We start from the raw sequence: 20,112 nt of genomic DNA on the forward strand, positions 1-20,112 counted from the left end.
CTTGAGGGATTTTGAACTGGTCTATCACTTTCCGTGCTTGATTAAAGGATGGGACTTTGGATAGGCAATAAGAAGTCGGCTGCCATCTTTCAAAAACCATTTTATTGGTCAGGTATCTGGTTTCTTGAAATACGGACTCCAAGTAAGGTGTTTTCGCTATAATGTGCTCTGAAATACCCTGAACAAGCTGCCAGTGTGTTCAAAACCTTTAAGGAAAGTGTTTAGGTTAAAAGCTACCTTATCCCTTTAAGTATTTGCTACTACTTTGGAGGTTTGGGCAATGTGTTAATCTGCCACTAATAGGGTTTGTATGTGGAAAGTTGTATGTGCTTACTCGACAGGTGAGATGTTTTTATTGGCCACGTTTTTGTTTTGAATGATGTAAGTGATAACACATTGAAACTGAGAGATTAACATAGGTAGCAGTCCTAGGAAGATGTATGGTTTAACAGGCCAAGCACATGTGGCAGGCACACACACCAATAAAGGCTAAATAACGATCATGTACATAACTCCATCATCATACACGTGCTGTGATTGTTGTTATAACAACCGTCAGATGTAACTTAAAATAGTGGACTTCTGAGTTCTGTGTCTTTCTTGGTGAGAACAGACCTGCCCATCTTCTCCTCTGGAAAAACAGAATGGACACTGTTGTACAGGATGCATGCTTGCCTCACCAAGTGCATGACACGTTCGGGTTTGAAATGCAAGAATGGCTATTATTGTGTAAATATCTTCTTTAAGTAATTGGCCAGCGGGCAGATCAATAATTTAAAAAGCAAGCAAACCGTTTCTCTGAATATCTCCAGCGAAAGAAATAAGGTATCTTATACTTATTTCTGTATCACTTTGGACATATTTATAGAAATGTCGGTTTGTGGAAAGGGACGGAGCATTGGTGGGCTAATACGTAAACATCAACATGCAAGGAAGCAATCTAGTTGTTTTGAAATGTGAAATTCAATTTTTGCTTATTGGTTACGGAAAAAAATGTGAAAGCAATTGATTCGGCAAACCGGGAAAAATGGACATTGTGAGAGCCCTCCCTCTGTAACTGCATGTGCACGCAATGCAGTGTGATGCATATAGTATATATGAAGATTAACAGATTTGTAAACGTGTTATTGCTTTCTTTTGTTCTATTGTGTTTTATATCTGTTTTCTCCAGGCTTCGTGGACTCGACCAGAGAAACAAGAGGTATACTTATCAGTCACAAATAGACACACTTTTTATAGCTGTAAAATCACTGCACCTGGAAACTAATCGAGCATAGATAAACTACCACACGAAACAGCTAAAACAGTCATGTGATGCTGTGTAACAGATAAGCATATAGTGGTAGAGATTGCTTTTTGCCTTGTGTGATATCTCATGTGGAGCAAACAAGTTCTGTTGGATGCGGGAAGGCCATTCCCACAACTGTCATTTGGTTTTATAAATACAATCTGGGAATTCTAATATAGATTTACAAATTCGGCCTGAAACATCTGCCTCCAGTATATAATTCTCTGAATTAAAATTTCCCAGTAACATTAAAAAGCCTTCTTCTTAAGTATATTACAAACTAGTTAGATTACCCCCTACATCCATACAGCTTGGAAACACCTCCTTCTACAGGTCTGCTTATGAACAAGAATAGAACATTTTAGGAATTTATGAATAGGAACAGTTTATTACATATATTAAAGTTCCTCAAATTTAATATAAAGTGAGCACAACTTTAACACAGTCGGAGAAATACAACATACAGTTCTTTAAGTGATTTACCAAGAGATATCATATGGTAATGGTAGCTGAGAAAGTTTTGCAAAGCATACTGATGTGTAACTTTGTTCTCCTCTAATAAATTGGAGCAAACAACAACTTGTTGTTAGGTTAACTTATTGAGGTACTTTACTGTTTGAATTAACACTCTTTATATTTGTGCCCATGCTCACTTCATTGTAAAATTGAACTTTGTAGGTTATTGTGTCTCCACAAAACAATAACCTGATTACATAGTTGGCTTCCGTTTCCAAAAATCCAACCCAACTTGTTGCTTCAGCACTAACCGTAGGAACAGTTGTTATAATTCTTTGTTTCAAGAATCATTGCATCACATTTCATCTCTATCTCTTCCAGGAAAAGTTGGAGTTTGCAATTAGTTTTTGAATCTGAGCATTTTGTAAAGGATTCTTAGAGAAGTACATTTAACGTTATTCTCTTGTAACGGGACAGTGTATACTGGGAAGGTTGTCTAATTGTAATGTAATTTCTACCAAAAACTGAGCACTCAATCTGTGGGAGCCAGCAGCAAAGGATAATATGTCAGCACCTTTGCTTTATTACTTGCCTTATTTGAGTCTAGCGAGTTCTAGAATGATATAAAAAAAATTCATTATATTCTAAAGATGTGTTTAATTACTGATTTGATAAATTTCAAATACAATCACATTCCCTGTTATATAGATTTCTTAGGAAGATATAAAGAGTCACAGAGTGTCTCCTTTCCTTCCTTAAAGATATTGACTTTGACTCCTGTATAAAGTTTTGTTACGCCAAAAGAAAAATGGGCCTCTCTGATGGGTTTTGACCTCTAGACTTATGTTTCTAGTTCTGTTCAAAAAGCTGTTTTCTTTAATAATGTGAGCATAGAAAATGTGTAATTGTTAGTGGAACTAAACTGCTGTATTCAGCTGTTCAAATGATACCTAGTGGTTGACTAAATATACAAATTGGTGTTACGTTCGTCAAATTAAAAAAGACCCTTGCGAAAGCTAAAAATCTGTGAGTACAGAAATTGGTGTCTTGATGGGAGTTTAAAGAGCCCTAAAATTACTCAGACAATAAGTCATCATGTGCTTACTATTGTTTGTATTTCCTTTATCTACCTGACCATTTAAGAATGCAGTAGGAATGCAGTTCAGAAATGTAACTCTTCTATTAGGGATTCTTCCTAATCGTGTTGATGAATAATCTGGACCTCTGCTGACTTCATCTCACAAGGCTCGATTTTAGGGGTATTTTGCATAAATAAGATTAAGTTATGTTCACCAAAACAGATTGTTACGTAGAAATTGCCTATGTTATTGGGAGGATTAACTGAAATTTTCTCTAAAATTTTGTCACCAGCATTGGATTTTTTGTGGAATTACATGCTTAAATCATTTCCTGTGATTAAGCTTGGAGTCCCACTGCAATAACCCAACAGAAGTAGGGTCCCATAGAACTACATAGAAAACATTTGCTTTAATAGCCCATTCACCTTATTAGAAATGACCCAAAGTTCAACCAAGTGAAAGGCTGATTTACTCTCCCACAGCAAACATCATAGCACAAATTTTCAGCTGCACGTTGTGTGGAAGGTTGTACACTTCCGAGTATGGGGTTTCTGCTTTTAGTTTCTTACTCAGTATTGTATTGATTTTCCTGTTGGAATTGCAGACTCATGATTTAGACATTGTGCTTCCTGTAAAAAAAATACTTTATGCGGGTGATCCTCAAGATGACTTAATCTACTGTCTCTACCCGAGGCATAAGACAAAGGATTGTAAGATCTACTACTATCTTTTTACTAAAATAACCAATATTTATGAAGGTTGCCTGCTTCGTTGGCTCCAGGATAAAAAGCCTTGCAAAGTTATCTCTCTAGAGGAGGAGTCTTCCCCTGAGAGAAAGAAATTCCTCAAACAGTAATACGTGGGTAATCAGTCTGATGAAGCCAGGTCCGAAAAAGAACCCTCCACTTTTTGAGAGACCTAAGAAAGACCAGTTAAAAGTCTGACAGGCAGCTGGACGGGCCAAGCAAATGGTCTTCTGAGCTGCATGTTGCAAGATTGCTCCAATGTCGCCAAAACCAATTTGAACAATGATTTCAGATATTGTTGGCGATTCCCCGTTTATGTGTCGGCCTGTCATCACAGCTTCTCCATAAGCTCCCAAGCCACTATTCTTTCAAATCTGTTTTATTGAAATTTACATAGAAATTATATAAGCAAGGATACCAATCACCGTAGAAAAAAGATAATAAAAGGGGGAACAAGGGGAAAGACCAGGAAAGAGAGAACGAGAAAAAAGGGGGCACTGAAGCCACTATTAATAAAAGTACCATTGGCAACTTCTTCATTTCTACCATCAGAATTTCCACCATCAATGAGGATCTCAGCAACATCCACACTGATGACAACCCTTTGATTACCATATCTGTACAAATCATGAAACTAGCTGTGAAATTATATTCTGCACCTTTGCCATCATTCAAGCCTCGGAAGACATCCTAGAGCAAGGTTTTGTTCTTCCCTCCAAAAAAGATTTGATACTGTGGAAGAGTCGCAGAAAGAGAGACCATTTTGGACCACTACCTGCCCAATTCCGCTCCCAGTCAGGGTGTCAGGAGGATGAAAAGCAGTATGTGTGAGAAAAACATGAAGATCTACTTAGCAAATATTATGCAGGTGAAAACAATAAAGAACCACAGTGCGGATATGGCTATGCTCATTTTTATCAGCTCATATGATGAGTATTTGGAAGAGCCACAATACCACTATCTGATAGAGACTTCTAGCTGCAGAATTTATACCTTAGAATTATCCCTAATATGTCAGAGTGGATCCTGAAATTTTCAGACAACCGCCTGGATGCCTGTAGGTGGCGTCGTTCGGCTCCACTTTGGCATCTGTGCCGGAAGTGATGTAGATGGTACCTATATAGGCTCCACATAGGCGCGTTGACGTCAGTTCTGTCCCTTTTCATGCCAGATCCATGAAGAGCTACATCTCGGTCACTTTTTGACTGGCTTTTTTCCCTAAAATTTATTTTAGCATTTTTTTGAAAAATCCTTTCTTCTGGTGTGCAGGGATATCCCCCAAAAAACTGGCTGGTTTCAAACCATGTGTCTGTGACAGACCCCCAGTTGATCCGTCTGTAGTGTCTCAAGAAAGACCATGACTCGAAGGCCGTCGAGGATTTCTGCGCCATGCACTCACGGAGCTGCAACTGACAGTTATCGTCCCAGTGGCAGTTGTTGTCGGGTAAGCCGCATAAGAAAAAAAAGAACTTCAGGAAATCGATGAGGTCTTCGGCTTCTCCGCGTCTTTACAAATCCTTAAATGAGGGAGCTTGGGTACACCTGGCCCCGTGCCTCCATGAAGCCCCAACCAAGGTCAGCTCCATGCTTACCCAATTTCCTTGAAGTTGGACATACCCCCGCCCAACTGTGTGAGCTCTTTGAGGCCATGCATCTCATCTTTGGGCCACCCGACTTCTCTGGAGCACCTTTTAGCACCATGGCTTCGAAAAGGGTCCCTGCTGGTTTCCCACCACTGGGTACTCCCTCGCCGCCATTCTGAACTTTTCTGGGGCCAGCTCCCATGCCGAAGCCCCATCATCCTTGACTCCTTACACAGAGAAAGACCTGCATCACATTGCGCTGGTTTCTGTGCCATCCGTATCCATGCCTTCCGGGTCAGAGTCAGGGTATTTTGCCTTGTACAGGCCTGGTATGAATGATGAATGGGAGTAGTATGGCGACCCTGATGAATGTCGCCACCCACTGGATGATACAAAGGCCACCTGGTGTGAGGATCTGGCAGATGCCAATGGGTTCCACACCTCACCTGACAGTGGCTTGGTCTCCCCTCCTACTGTGACTACGGAGGATAGGGCATCTTTCACTATGGTGTTGCGTAGGGCGACTAAGGTCTTGGACCTTCAGTTGCCTTAAGTGGCAGTAAGGCCAATGTCTTGATGAAGGTGCTTCAGCTGTGGACTGCCCCATCCAATCCTTGCTCCCATTTAATGAAGCCATCCCCAACGTCCATCTTGGGGCCTTGTCCAAGCACTGCACAGGATCTCCTGTGCACAAGACAATTGCCCGCCTCCACGATAACACTCCAGGGGATCCTAAATTCCTCACCCAGCACCCCACTCGGGACAGCTTGGTTGTCCAGTCCTCCACTTCGAGAATAAACCCTGGTGTGCTCCCTTCCACTCCACCAGCTAAATGAGCCTAAGAGGCTGGATGCTTTTGGCAGGAGAATGTTCTCTTCTGCCAGCCTTGTACTGCGGTTGGTGAACACTATGTGCCTCTTGGCCGTTACTCTCACCCAATCTGGGACTCGCTTACGCAAGTGCTGCTAATGGTCTTGGAGGAAGCCTGAGCCATACTCTCTCAATCTATTGCAGACAGAAAAAATGCAGCAAAGTTCGCCATTTGCTGTGATATGGACACAACTGACTCGTGGGCTGAGCGATATCTTGGTCGGTGGCCCTTCTACGCCACGCCTGACTGAGGGCTACTGGTTTTTTAGGAAATATCCAAGCATGGCTTCTGGACTTGCCCTTTGATGGCTCCTTTCTTTTCGGAGAGAAGGCAGATTCAGCGCTAGAGTGCTTTAAGGACTCCAGGACCATGGCCAGGTCCTTGTTCTTTCAACTCCCAGTCGCCTTTCGCCCCTTTAGTGGCCAAGGAAGGGCTTTCCAACCGTGTCAATACCCTCCCATTCATCACGGCTAGCAAACTTCCACACCTTTCCATTGCAGAGATGCGGTTCCTACAAACCACGTGGGACAGGTAGCCAGAGGTTGGGCCAGTCCACCACATCCCTGGCAGCTGCAGCCTCCAAGCCCCTTTAGTTTGCCCTCCTACCATCATGGGCATATAGTGGGGTTACGATACCCCGTCACTTGCCTCACTGGAGGTCAATAACATCAGAGCGTTGGGTACTACAGATTGTACAAAGGGACTACTCCATCCATGCCACCCACTTACGACTGGTTGACGGACTACCATCTTTCATTACTCCGTCAGGAAGTGTTGACTCTCTTGCCAAGGAGCTATAGAGAGGGTGCCGGTATCAGAAGTAGGTCGAGGTTGCTATTTCTGCTAGTTTCTGGTGCCCAAGAAGTACGGAGGCCTTTTTCTTATCCTATATGTGCCTTCCCAATCTCTTCTTCAAAAAGGAGCAATTCAAAATGCTTATGCTCGCTCAAGTTCTGTCTGCCCCCATATCCGGGAGACTGGATGGTATCGTTAGACGTGCATGGTGCATATTTTCACATCCACGTCTTGCCTGCCCACAGACTTTACCTGCGGTTCACAGCCGGCCATGAGCACTTCCAGTTTACAGTGCTTCCTTAGCAGCGCCCCGTGGGTGTTAACCAAAGTGAAGTCAGTGGTTGCAGCACACCTGTGGAGGTACGGGATTCCAGTGTTACCCTACCTTGACAATTGGCTTTTGAAGGCGCACCCGCTTCAGGCAGCTGTTTCCTACCTTCAGACTACATACTCCTGCCCTCGCTGTGGTTCACTATCATCGTGCCAAAGTTACATCTTACTCCCTCTAAGACACCCTCTTTCATCAGAGCTGTTCTGGACACTGTGCATTTCGGGCTTATCCTCCCGAACAGGGAGTCCAGGATATTCAGGGTCTGGTACGGATGCTTCAGCCTCTGTCCTCAGTTTCGGCGAGACAGAGTTTTAAGCTGCTGGGCCTCATAGACTGCTGCATCCTGCTGGTAGCACATGCCCATTGTCATATGTGGGCTCTGCAGTGGGACTTGAAGTACCAATGGGTGCAGCATCAAGGCAATCTCTCTAACATTGTCCAGATCTCGGAGGGAACTACAAAAGAACTGCAATGGTGGTTGACGAACCACAATTAGATCAGCGACAGATCCCTCTCCCTTCCCCAGCCACAATTGACTGTAGTGACAGATGCGTCACTCCTGGGCTGGGGTGACCATCTGGGAGAGGTGGAGACCAGATGAATCTGGTCTCCGGCAGAATTCGGACTCCACATAAAATTGTTGGAGATTCTGGTGATTCGCTTGCCATTGAAGACCTTTCTACCCTCCATCAAACGAAAACTAGTGCAGGTGTTCACAGACAACACCAGCGCCATGTGGTACTGCAAAAAGTCGGGGGTGGCATTTTGGACCTTTTGTCAGGAGGTGCTGCCTCTCTTTACATGGGTGGAACACCAGGGCATTTACTTGGTGGTTCAACACATGACCGTCTCTCTAAACCCCATAGCAGACAAACTCAGCTGTCGGGGTCTAGCAGATTACGAATGGCGTTTTTCATCTGGAGGTGGTACAAGGCCTCTTCCAAGAGTGGGGAGAGCATTGGTTAAATCTGTTTGCCACCGCTGTTCACACCCAATGTGAGCAGTTCTGCACACTGGAAGTTTCAAGACGGCTCTCGCTTGAGACGCTTTTCATCTCAAGTGAAGCTCCGGCCTCCTGTACGCCTTTCCGCCAATGCCACTCAAGCCCAGAGTTCTCAAGAAGATCAGGAGTGACCAGGCCCAAGGTATTCTTGTGCCTCCCGATTGGGCACCGAGAGTCTGGTATCTCAAGCTGTTGAGCCTGAGCTTCCGTCCTTCGGTCAAGCTGCCTCTTCCAGAGGATCTTCTGTCAATGCAACTGGGGATGATTTTGTAACCAAACCTGCGCACTCTCCACCTTTGTGCGTATGGATTTGAGCGCCGACCGTCGGCAGCATTCGACCTACCTCCGAAGTCTGTGATGTTATTCTGGCCGCCAAGCGTCTCTCCACCAAAAAGGAATAAGCTTGTCGCTAGGACAAATTTGTGGCGTGGCGTGGTGTGTATCAAAAAGCATTGATCCCCTATCTGCTCCTCTTTCTCAGATCTTATTATTTATTCTTTCTTTGGCCTAGTTAAGGGATATCTTTCAGACACTTCTGCATTTTTCGGTTGCCCGACCAACCTTCGTTATTTAAGTCACCCATTGTGACTAGATGTTTCAAAGATTTGTAACACATTCCCCATCACCTCCCACCCCCCCTTTTAAGTAATCCATTATGCCCGGCTTAGTGGGATCTGACTCTGGTCCTCACTTTCCTAATGCGTGCACCTTTTGAGCCACTGCTCTCTTCGGTTATTAACCATCAAGACTGCCTTTATGATGGCCATTACATAGGCCAGGAGGGTCAGCGAGTTGCAGGCTCTCGGTGCATCGCCTTACACTACTTTTTACCCTGACAAATTGGTTCTGCTGACATGTACCTCCTTCCTCCCGAAGGTAGTCACTTCTGTCGATGTAGGCAAGGCAATCACCCTGCCTACTTTTGTTTTGCCACCTCAACCTTCTAAGGCAGAGAAGAGACTCCACCAGCAGGATCCCAAAAATGTGTTGTCGTACTTCCTTGACCACACAAAACAATTCCCGCTGGATGACCAACTCTTGGTATGGTACATTGGGTAAAGAAAGGGAAGGCTGTGCAGAAACGAACCATCTTCAGATGTATATTGCTCTGCATAAAGATCTGCTACTCATAGGTCAAAGGGAAACCACCTCAGGGCTACCGTGTTCATTCTACCTCAGCCAAAACTGCGACCACTGCATTAGCTCGCAAAGTACCAGTCCTGGATATCTGTCAGGCTGCATTTGAGGCTTCATTGCACATGTTCACAAAGCACTACTACCTGGACAGTCGGGTCTGTCAAGATGGACATTTTGCCCGTTCGGTCCTGCAGGACTTCCTGCTCTAAGTTGGGTTCACAGACCCATCTCTGGGGATGCCTTACATGGGCATCTATTCGAAGGTAAAGAATCTGCGGCGAGAAGTCTCTATCAGAATAACAAGTTACTTACCTTCAGTAATGCCTTATCTCGTGGAGACTCTCTAGATGTGGGTTCTTTACCGACCCTCCCATCCTCCAGGCTCTGTGACCAGATTAAAAGATGAGGATTTCCTCTTATAAAGGGCCCCAAGTACTCACACCAGTGGGGAGTCTTCATTGTTGCTCCGCGGTCCTGGCATGGAAAGTTGCAAAAATGACATGACGTCAATGCGCCAAGATGGCGCCTATATAAGGACTGTGCACATCACTTCCAGCACGGACAAATCTGATAAGGAGCAGAGTAACGCCACCTACCTGTGTACAGGGGTATTTCTTGAAAATGTACGGATCCAGTCGTCGCCTGGAGATAGTTCTATGGTAAGTAATGTGCAGCTAGATAGAGTCTTTGTCAGATAAGTTACAGAAGATAACTAAATTGTTCATCATCCCACTATGAGAGTCCATCCAACTCTTATCAGTGTGTTAGATAAGATTATGTCTAATTACTTCTCCAGTTCCTCCCTGCTTACAATACCGCAGGACCTTCAGTTCAGTCCCAGCCTCATACAGTGGCATCCCAGACCCAGCATGAAGCTCCTACCTAAGGAGTGCTGCAACCCCTGATGGAAATGATTTCTATATACCACCTCCACAAAACACAGGTACGTCTGACAATAGCCAAGGGCAGGAAGGAGAGCATTTTGAAGCTCCATTATATTACCTAATGTGTGGAATGATTATATTGAGGAACCCTGCCTCAATTCAATTCCAAACTTTATTTGGCTTAAAACCCTGCCTCATGCAGACTCTCTGTCAGATGTTATTGAACGTTTTCAATTAGAAAATACATAGTTCCACTGGGAACTAACCCAAAATTCATTCCTAACGTATAAATAGGTATTGATCTTAGCAAACCTGTTGTTCCTAAAGCTTGTCAAATCCTTCTTCAGTGTTTGAAAAAAAACTCTTCTTTCTTTGAATAGTCCACAATGACTAAGTTTTAGCTGGGCTGAACAAAGACCTTCAAAAGGAAAGACACGATTTTCTGGCTCATCTGCCTTCCAAAAAAAAGACAGCCAAGGGATCACAAGATGAATAGCCTCTGCCATTGTTTACTGTAATTTCAAAGCTGATCATCCCATGATAACATCTTCACCGGTTTAAGAAAAAAGTTGCTTTTCTATTATAACTACAGTTCTCCAGTGTTGGCATCTTTCATAGTTTCACATGTGACCATCACTCATCCCTAGTCAGAGATTTTTCATATTTATCCTTTCACATGTGTGCTTTGAAATCTTGAGGTACAGTGGTCTCTCTTTTGGAGATCAGTGTTCCTACATATAATTTAATTAACTTTGGGTCATTGATAATGAGGGGAAGAGGATTCTAAAGCAAATATCTTCCTTGTATTTCTATGGGGATTTGACAGTAATGCTGTTGTAGTATTATAGTAGAAGCTCCAGATCTATAACAGGGAAAGATTCAAGCATGTGAATCAACTGAAGATAGCAACACTGGAGATCAGTAGTTCCAGATAAATATCTTTTTTTCTTATGCCTGTGAAGTATCTGCCTATCTAGCATACTTTCTATAAGAGTCAAATTCCAACTAGGGAGAGGACAGTGTTCTTTCTTGCCAGTGTACCAATGTTGTAGAACATTGGCAAGTGGTTTGCCAATTTACTCCAACCAAGGAAAGTTACTCCTGCATAGTCTTTCCAGTAGGAGGAAATGTAAAGGTACACCACATATTTCAGTAAAGGAAATGTGCCTCTTCACTAAACTGCCTTTCAGGAAAGACCTTCAACTTCAGAGCCTTTATTAACCCTTCAGTGAAGCCCTGACAGAAGATCTGATTGTGGTGTGGTCAAAGCCATGTTTAGTTCCACCTGTGTGCCACCCAAATGCTGGACCATATGTCTGCTCCAGTGTGTCTGATCTTATTAAAGCTGCACACCACCCAAGGGGGCTGGTAGTACAGGCTTCAACCAGCAACTTGAAACCAAATGTCTTCCCTAGTGCCATGACTGACAGAGAACCTAAGCACATTGCCACACTCTCTCTTCTGCCATTTTGGCATTGAGGTTCTGAAATTTTTCTTATTGGGGAGATACACTCATTCCCTCTGGGTTATGGCAAGTGAGATCGTGCCCGCTCTCCCATAGAAGTTCCTCAACACCTTCACTTAGATGGTCCACGACGGTCAGGACGTGGCCAAGTAAAATTTTGCAGCCCAGACCAAACACCACAGACTGCATTGGCCATGCAATGGGCACTAGTATTCTGTTCAACGTCAAGTCTGGATGCAAGCATTGACTTTTTCTGGAGCTGTACAGGCAATCTTTATGGATATGCCTTTTGTTGGCTTCTGGCTATTTGGGGACAATGAAGATTCAGCATTGGAGTGAGTCAAAGATAGTCTGCTCCTTGAGTTTTCCATCTGCAGCTCGCCAGTACCAACAACTTTATAAATTTAGAGGTAGTTCTTAAGTTCTGGCTTACCACCAGAAGCAGCAATCTCGGGGGGATAGTCTCAAGAACGTGTGATAACCATCACAAAACTAACTTAACACAACTCTCAACATCGCAGTCTATTGCTGGAAATTTACGGCGTGTCAACTAAGTATTCACAACACGGCGGTACCATGCGATAGTCACCAGAAAATGCGTCAAATGACCGTGTGAAAATCAACGCCACGCTGCAAAAAAGCGAAACACAAACGCAAAAGAAGCTGCGATGAGGCCAATCGTAATACAAAAATCAGCGAAAACCAGCTACAGGCCTGCAAATCTCAACCGTCTTGTGGGAAAATACACCATAAAAGCAGAGTAAAAAAAACGACGAGATGACAACGTACAAGCACAACCCCACAGCTATGACGCAGAACAAATGACCATTGTCCAAATCAGATAGGCATTTCCCCACAAACAGCCACAATGTACATGGACATGCATTCAGTATGTAACCTGCACTAATGCGGAAACAAACATGGAACACAGTGTGAAACCGCATCTCCTCTTCACATTGCAGAGGGACGAACAACACCCCCTGCACACCGCTGTGCCATGTCCATGAACAAACAATAATAAAAACATGGACCAATGTAGGGGCAGTGATTCCCCCTACGTACATGTTGCCCATGTCATGGGACTTGCGTCACAGGGTGCATCCATGCATCATGGCGGCACATATCAGAGCCCAAAAGAATCCCTGTTGTCACTAGTAGGCCACAAATAACAGCCAAAATGGAATGATTTGGAACACATGTGAAACGCCGAAGAGTGGGACACCGTAACAACTGTGACACACAGAACTGGCAGTTCGAATACATGACAGCCAAAACCGCCTCACTGCACAGAGGTGACACACCCACCATCCATCAACAAATTCCAAAATTGTCAGCACAACATGTCGCACCCACACTTGTCTGAGTGAAGTGCCTATACAGATGAGTGACATGCATGCAGGGAATGTGTATTGGAATGCATTTATTAGCACATGCTGTACCTATGGTCAGTTAACGCACTGTCCCATTACTGCTAAGGACCGTCACAATGTGACGTCAACCAGAGAAGAAATTGTCAATGATGTAGTCCCTACGGGCAATTCCGGCTGCAGTGAGGTGTGGGCCACCTGCCTCATCTCCATCATCATCTTCCGGTGCATCTGGCACTCGTATTCTTGGGACTTTGCTGCGTACATATATGTTGTGCAACATGCAACGATCATCTTGCACACAAGGTCTGGGCTGTGACGTCCAGGCACCTGAAACGTCACTTCAACATGCCAAATGTTTGCTCCACGATGCCCCTGGTGCGTTTGTGGGACAAATTGTACTGCCTCTGGGCCTGTGTGTTCGGGGCTCGGAGGGGTGTCAACATCTAAGAGCAGAGTGCATATCCTTGGTCACCTGTGACAGTGCAGAGAGACATGAGTCAAGACAACGCACTGCATGATGTGTTGGCAGTCTCACTGGTTCCTTGGTGTGTGACGTGTGAATCTGAAATTCCTGTATGACATGTAGTGCGTGTTGCAAATGGGCGGCACCACTGTGTATTACATAGCCTCACTGCTGCGCCCCCCCCAGCACATTCACCTGTGTGCGCAGCAAGATAGCATCACATGCACCCCTACGGCACCCCATTGTCATGCCTGTCTGAGCATGTCCTCAAGCCTGACTACGACACAGTGATGATGCTGCGCAGAATGTGGCCAGCCACATTTGTGTAGGCCCACTGCAAGGCCAGGGCTGACACAGATGTAGAGCACCAGCCTGACTGAACTCGACATGCAGTTGAGGGTACATCTGTGGCTCATGCTGCGCTAATAAGGACACACACAACAGTTGGCATGTGTGAACACCGAGTAGGCATGCCCTCCCCCATGTACCCCTTTGGCCTAGCACGCACTCCGGGGGGATACCACATAGCAACATTGTTGATTGCGGAACGGGTGGCGCAGACACTATAACAGAGACACACGCATCAGCCACATCCTTGGCAAGGCCTTCACTACACCACACCCAGATCCACGTGTGGAGTAGCAACACCCCTACGCAGTACTGTTGTACGCCTGTCCACCCCGCTTACGCTCACAGGTAGGTACAACACCGTTTCATGTCCCAGGTCTACACCACTGCCTGCGGTGACATGGATGCGCACTCTACACAGCACAATGTTATGTGGATACATAATAACCACACGGACACACTGAGTGAGTTTGTGGGACTGGCTACGGGCATGTGCGCCCGGCCCCTTTCATTGCCAGGGTCACATCTCCAGTGATGCCTGTGCTGGATGGGTGTTGGGTAGTGTAAGCCACCACTCAGAGGTTGCTTGGATGCTGTCAAAAAGCACAACAGTGAGCAGACAATCAGCAGTACAAGGTACGAACATCATGGGTCCCTGACTTGAGCAGCACAGAGTTCGTGGCCCCGGATGCACAGCGACCGGCACAGGCACAGCGCCACGGGACGGTGACTTGCGGGTCACTGAGGTAGGATCAACACGAGCTGAGCGTGTACTCGTCGATGTCCAAGGGGAATGTCGATGAGGGTTGCTTCCAGGGCATGATGCAGAGTGGCAGAAACAGACTAATGGTGGAGTTGAATGCTACAGACTCCACTTTTCCACCTTGTCAGTATCAGCTACATGTAGATGAGGACAACCTCCAGCCCATGGGCTCAAACGCCACTGACGTTCAAACAGAGATTGCCCATGAATTTCAGGGTACACACTCAGTGGCACCGGAGCTGGAAGGGGATGCAGTCTGCGATAAGCCCTGTACAATGACAATGTAGAGAGCAAGACTCAGTTCATATTGTGTGACCTACTCCACCGCAGTGTGTTCCGGAGGCAGTGGTCAGCAGGGGCCCACAGCCATGTGTGGTAGGCATGTGCTGCACAGAGTTAGTGGCACCAGTGCAGTTGTCGGTAGTGTCCCATCACCTCCGTAAAGGTGAGCATTGTCTCCTCCGGACTGAAGTGCGTCTTCCTCTTACTCCTCTCCTTGTGTACTGTGACATGAACACTGCCATGAAGAAATCAATGCTCAGTTCCAAAAGTGCGACCTTGTTGGCCGCAGTGTCGGCCGGAGGCAGTGGTCAGCGCGGGCCAACTGCTGTCCAGCCATCTCCTCCTGGATCTCTCTCACACGACATTGGAATGGCATTTGTATTAGATTTGTGGCTGACGTCGGGAGTGGCACCAGGGCTGAGTGGGTGTGCAGCCGGCGAGGAGGTCGTGTCCTGCCTGTGACGGACTGCATTGGATTGGTGTGAGGCCTCCAGGACCACAGTGCAGGCCGAATGCCGGAGTCAGTAAGAGCCCACAGATACGTTTGGTGGGAGTCCTATGCACAGACTTGGTGACACCACATCGGAGGGAGTATAGTGACATGAACTCAGCCTTAAATCATGTACTCGGCCATGGTGTAATCAAGACTCAGTTCCAAATGTGTGTCCTACTTGTCCGCTGTGTATGCCGGTGGAGTACGTCAACGAGAAAGGAATTCCGAGGGCCTTTGTCGTGGAGGCGGTGATGGTCCGAGGAGTCTGCCAAGGTCGGGGACCTCGGGCTTGGAGCTTGCACCGGCAGATGGTAGGCCCTCTTTGGCACACGCCGTTGTCGGCAGGTGAGCAGTGATGCCTGGATGCGCAGGAGCGGCCATGACGGCTTCTGAGACCAGCGTCCCTGAGTGCAGCAGGCACACATGCTCGAAGGCAACCCCGCTCACGGCATAGGCTTCGTGGCGGGGTGAAAGGCACCGCCCTGGCAGGGACATTGGGCATTCCGGAAGCGGACCACACCCAGGGCTACTTGCTTTTTATTCACACCCCTACGCTGACCTGGCGTACGCCGGGCCAGCCCACTCCGCACACGCTTACAGGGGGCGACGTAGCAAGGTAGATTTCCTTGATCTCCCCCACTGGCTGGGGTGACATGGTTGCGTCCACTGTCCACTATACTCCAGACACCAGCGGTGTGTGTCGACATGGATATGTGTGTGGTCAGCATACTGCAGTCTGTCCAGCACAACCACGCCACACTTGGCAATGTGTACAGTCTCATTCATTGGTCAAATCTCCTCCTTGGCATATGCCTGGTCCCCACCTCTTCCGACATTCTGCTATTGTGTAGCTGAGGTACCATGCCGTTGATGACTCATGTACATGGCTAGGCCTGGTTCCCACAGTGTGTTGTGCTGTCGTGTCTGGTGTGTGTGCATGTTGTATGTGAGCTTGTGACGTGTGCATTTCCTGTGTTGTGAGTTGCATGATTGTGGTGTTGAGGTGTGTGCATTTGGTACTTACCAACGAGCAGTGCATTTCTGTAGGTGCCATCCTGGAAGCGCTGGTTGATGATGAACTGTCGGAAGATGTATGAGTCATGCACACTGCCTGTGTAGTTGGCGACGACATTGGTGAAGAGTCCCCGGTGGTCCACTATTGCCTGCACATTGATGGAATGCGTGTGCTTTCTGTTGCGGTAATTGTGTGCAGTGTCGGCAGGGGGCACAAGTAGGACATGTGTGCAGTCAATTGCCCCCAACACGTGCAGGAATGCAGCTATGGCGGAGAAGCCTTGCTTGGTCTCCAGCTGGTCCTGCGCAGTGTGGGGGAAGTATGGGTACTGGGGTACCAAGCTGATGATGGTATCCAGGACAGGTTTGAGGAACTTTGATAAGGCTGGCTGTGAGACTCCTCCGACTCTGCCAGTTGTTGGCTGGAAGGTACCAGAGGCCAACAGATGCAGCACAGCCAGCAGCTTTGTCTGCGGAGGGATGTTGGTTGTCCGCTGTGTTGGTACCGTCAGCCTGTGGGCTATGATGTTCAGGATGCGGAGGATGGCTGTCCTTTTGAGCCTGTAGTGGTCAATTACATACTCTGGTGCCATGTCTGTGAGGCTGTTGTGTTTTCTGAAGGTCCGCGGTCTGTGTCTGCACTGCCTCTGTGGTGGTCTGGGAGGTGGGGAGGTCCAAGGGGGGGCGGCGGGCCTGGGTGTGGTGGCGGTGGGTGTTGTGGGCCTGTTGGCCTTGGGGCTCTGAGCTGCACGACCAGTAGCTCCATGGCATCTGTTCTTCAGGTGTTGCTCTGGGCTGGGCTCCCTTTTGTGGTGCAGGCTGCCGTCCGACTTTACACCAGGTCAGAGCAGGTGTTAATTTCCTGCTGTTAATGCACCTTATCGCCTGTTTTGGGTTCGTATCGCCGATCTGGCTGGTCATTGAGAATGTTGCAGAGTGGTGTTGTTGCGGCTTTTGGCACGGGAAGGCCTACTCTGCATCTCATTAGCGATAGTTGCTGGGGTCATCTCTGGCGGTGTTTTTTGCGGCTGCTATCGCATGTTAACTGGTGTTATGGGCTGTTAACACCAGCTTGTGAATGACGCAATAAATTTATCGCGACTTTGGCTGCAATAAAGTGCCGTTAACTCGGCGATAGCTCTTTGAGAATATGCCCCTCAGTCTTTTCAAGGGCACCCACAGCCGTTTTGTAGCTGTAGGAGAAGTGGTGGTGTCGGAGTCCATGGCCACCAGCAAGGTCAGGCCTCCACATGCCACAACTGCTGCCAAGCCACTTTTATCACCCCCTCCGAGTGTTATCTGTGGCCAGTTGGTGGCAGAATATGTTTTGTCTGCCTGTCTAGCATTCAGTTACCCTTCACCAGTGATCCTTACTTTTCTGTCAATACCTATCCTCTTCCGCCTGATTTTGCTGAGGCTTTGGCTGCACATTCCTCCATCCTTGCCAAAGAGGTTCTATGATCACTGACCAAAGGGGCAATAGAAAGAGTCTACGAGGCAGAGAGAGGCAAAGAATGCTACTTGTGTTACATTTTGATGCCCAAGAAAGACTGCAGGACCAGGCCAATATTATACCTTCCGTTTCTGAACACCTTTCTTGAAATGACAGATTCAAGATGTTAACCCTCCTGAGTACTTTCCATCCTTGATACTGGGGTCCTTAGACTTGCAGGATGCATACTTTCATTTACCTGTGTTGCTGCTACCTGTGTTGCTGCCCCAGAGGCATTTCATCCACTTTGCTGTGAGTCTGAACACTTCCAGATCATCATCCTGCCTTTGGGTCTCACCTCGTCTCCCTGGGTATTTAGGAAAGTGATGACAGTAGTCGCGACCCATCTTCGCAGGTTGGGGGAATACATATTCCTGTACCTAGAGTGATGGTTGTTCAAGGTAGTAATTTAAGGACCTTCTGCTGATGATTATCTCCCTGATGTCCTCTTTAGGGTTCTCTGTCAACGTGCCAAATTCCATCTTTAGCCAGTGCTCAGGCTTCCCTTAATAGGGTTTGACATGGATACAGTGGGTACAAAACCTTTCCACACAACCAGGGCATCTGCAAAATTCATGACATGATCCAGATGCTTCAGGATCGTTACTGTGTTCTGACACAGATACTTCTGAGGCTTCTTGGTCTCCTGACTTCATGCATCCTGCTTTTGCCTCATGCCTGGTGACACATGTGGTCTCTGTAATGAAAGCTACACCTTCCATGGGGCCAGGACTGAAGATACCTCTCCGACACTATCTGTATCTCGGCTGAGGTGGCCAAGGCCCTTGAGTGGTGGCTCAAGGATGCAAACCATAGCAGCAGGCGATTCTAATTAATCCACATCAAGGTGTCAGGTGTATCGTCTTTGAATTGAGGAGGTCACCTGGGTGAGGTGGGAATCAGGGAGCACTAGTCCGCAGTGGAGCAGTGGGACCACACCAGTCTCCTACAGTTGTAGACCATTCAATTGCCCTTAAGCTTTCCTGCCATCCATGAAAAGCAAGCCTTCCACGACCTGTCGGACAGTCTGATAGCCATGTGGTAATACAACAAGCATGTGGGGTCATGGGCCCTGTGCCAGGAAACACAGTGACCCTGTTGGTAGCTGGACCTTAAAGAGATATCCCAAATGGCCAATCACCGTGCAGGGGTTAATCAGCGCAAGGGCATGCAAGCTCAGTAGACAACTGGCAAACCATGTGTGGGATCTACGCCCAGAGCTTGTTCAGTGTGTCTTCACCCAGTGAGGCGTGCCTTGGTTAGATCTTTTTGCTACCATCAAGAATGCCAAGTGCGTTTTGCACCCAGGAGTTCCCACTTTGAGGTTCTATAGGAGGCACATTCTGTTTTTAGTGGGATTCTATTCTCCTGTATCCCTTTTCCCTTCTGCTTCTTCCAGTCCTGAGGGAAGTCATACAATACAGAGCTCTGAACCCAATTCTTATAGCCTTGGACTTAGCCTGTAGAGATTTGAACTCTTTTACTGAGCCTTAGCACAGGCCCTCTTCGGGATGACCTTTTCTCCCAGTACCAGGGCAGGGTGCTTTGCCCGCATCTTTACAACTTGTACCTCCATGTGTAGGGATTGAGTGGAACCAGCTGAGTGGTTTTGACTTACCTGCAGGGGGGTGGATGGCATCTTGACTGCTCACCACCGATCCACCAAGTCAATGTTTTCAGGCTGCTGGGCAAATGTTGTGATTTGGTGCATAGATCATTGGGTTCATCCACTTCAGGCGAAGCCTTCTAATGTACTTCTATTTGTTCTGTCTTGGGCCTTCCAATGCCTTGGCATGTCACTGTTAAAGGTTATTTTTCAGCATTGTCTGCTTTTCTGTTCTTGCTAGATCAACCCTCTCTCTGTAGGACACCAGTTGGCATGCATTTTTAAGGACTTAACATATGTGGTATTTCCTGCCTGGAGTGGGACCTTAATTTGGTAATTACTTTCTTGATGAGGACAACTTTTGAGCAGTGGTGGCTGTTGACATTTGAAAGGGGTGGAGCATAAATGTTGTCTGTGACTTTTATTTAGCAAGAGAAACGAGCAAGCTCGATCGACAAACGTGGGCTTCGGGGACCCTTCCCCCCAAAAGAAATTGAAAAAAAGATTGACAAATTGTGCATTTAATACACATTTTAATAAAGAATTTAGTGAGAAACCGAAAAGGTTTATAAATCAATCTTGAAAAATGTAAACACATTAAAAAACTTCCCCATAGTTCACTGCATTAATATGTTCAATAGTT

General features: G+C 46.6%; 1 protein-coding gene across 7 annotated transcripts in view; it reads left to right on the forward strand.

Moving 5' to 3' along the window:
* The window catches only part of NCAM1 (neural cell adhesion molecule 1), a 723,973-nt gene that overhangs the window by 476,907 nt on the left and 226,954 nt on the right, over positions 1 to 20,112 (forward strand). For 3 of the 7 annotated variants that reach the window (XM_085647344.1, XM_085647343.1, XM_085647347.1), the window contains exon 9: positions 1,172 to 1,201. The exons of the other annotated variants lie outside the window; for them this stretch is intronic. In XM_085647344.1, the coding sequence (XP_085503470.1) occupies positions 1,172 to 1,201 (30 nt within the window). The remainder of the gene's footprint in view (positions 1 to 1,171; positions 1,202 to 20,112) is intronic. 7 annotated transcript variants of the gene reach the window in all.

This window comes from Triturus cristatus, chromosome 3_2 (genome assembly GCF_964204655.1).
Source record: "Triturus cristatus chromosome 3_2, aTriCri1.1, whole genome shotgun sequence".
Lineage (NCBI taxonomy): Eukaryota > Metazoa > Chordata > Amphibia > Caudata > Salamandridae > Triturus > Triturus cristatus.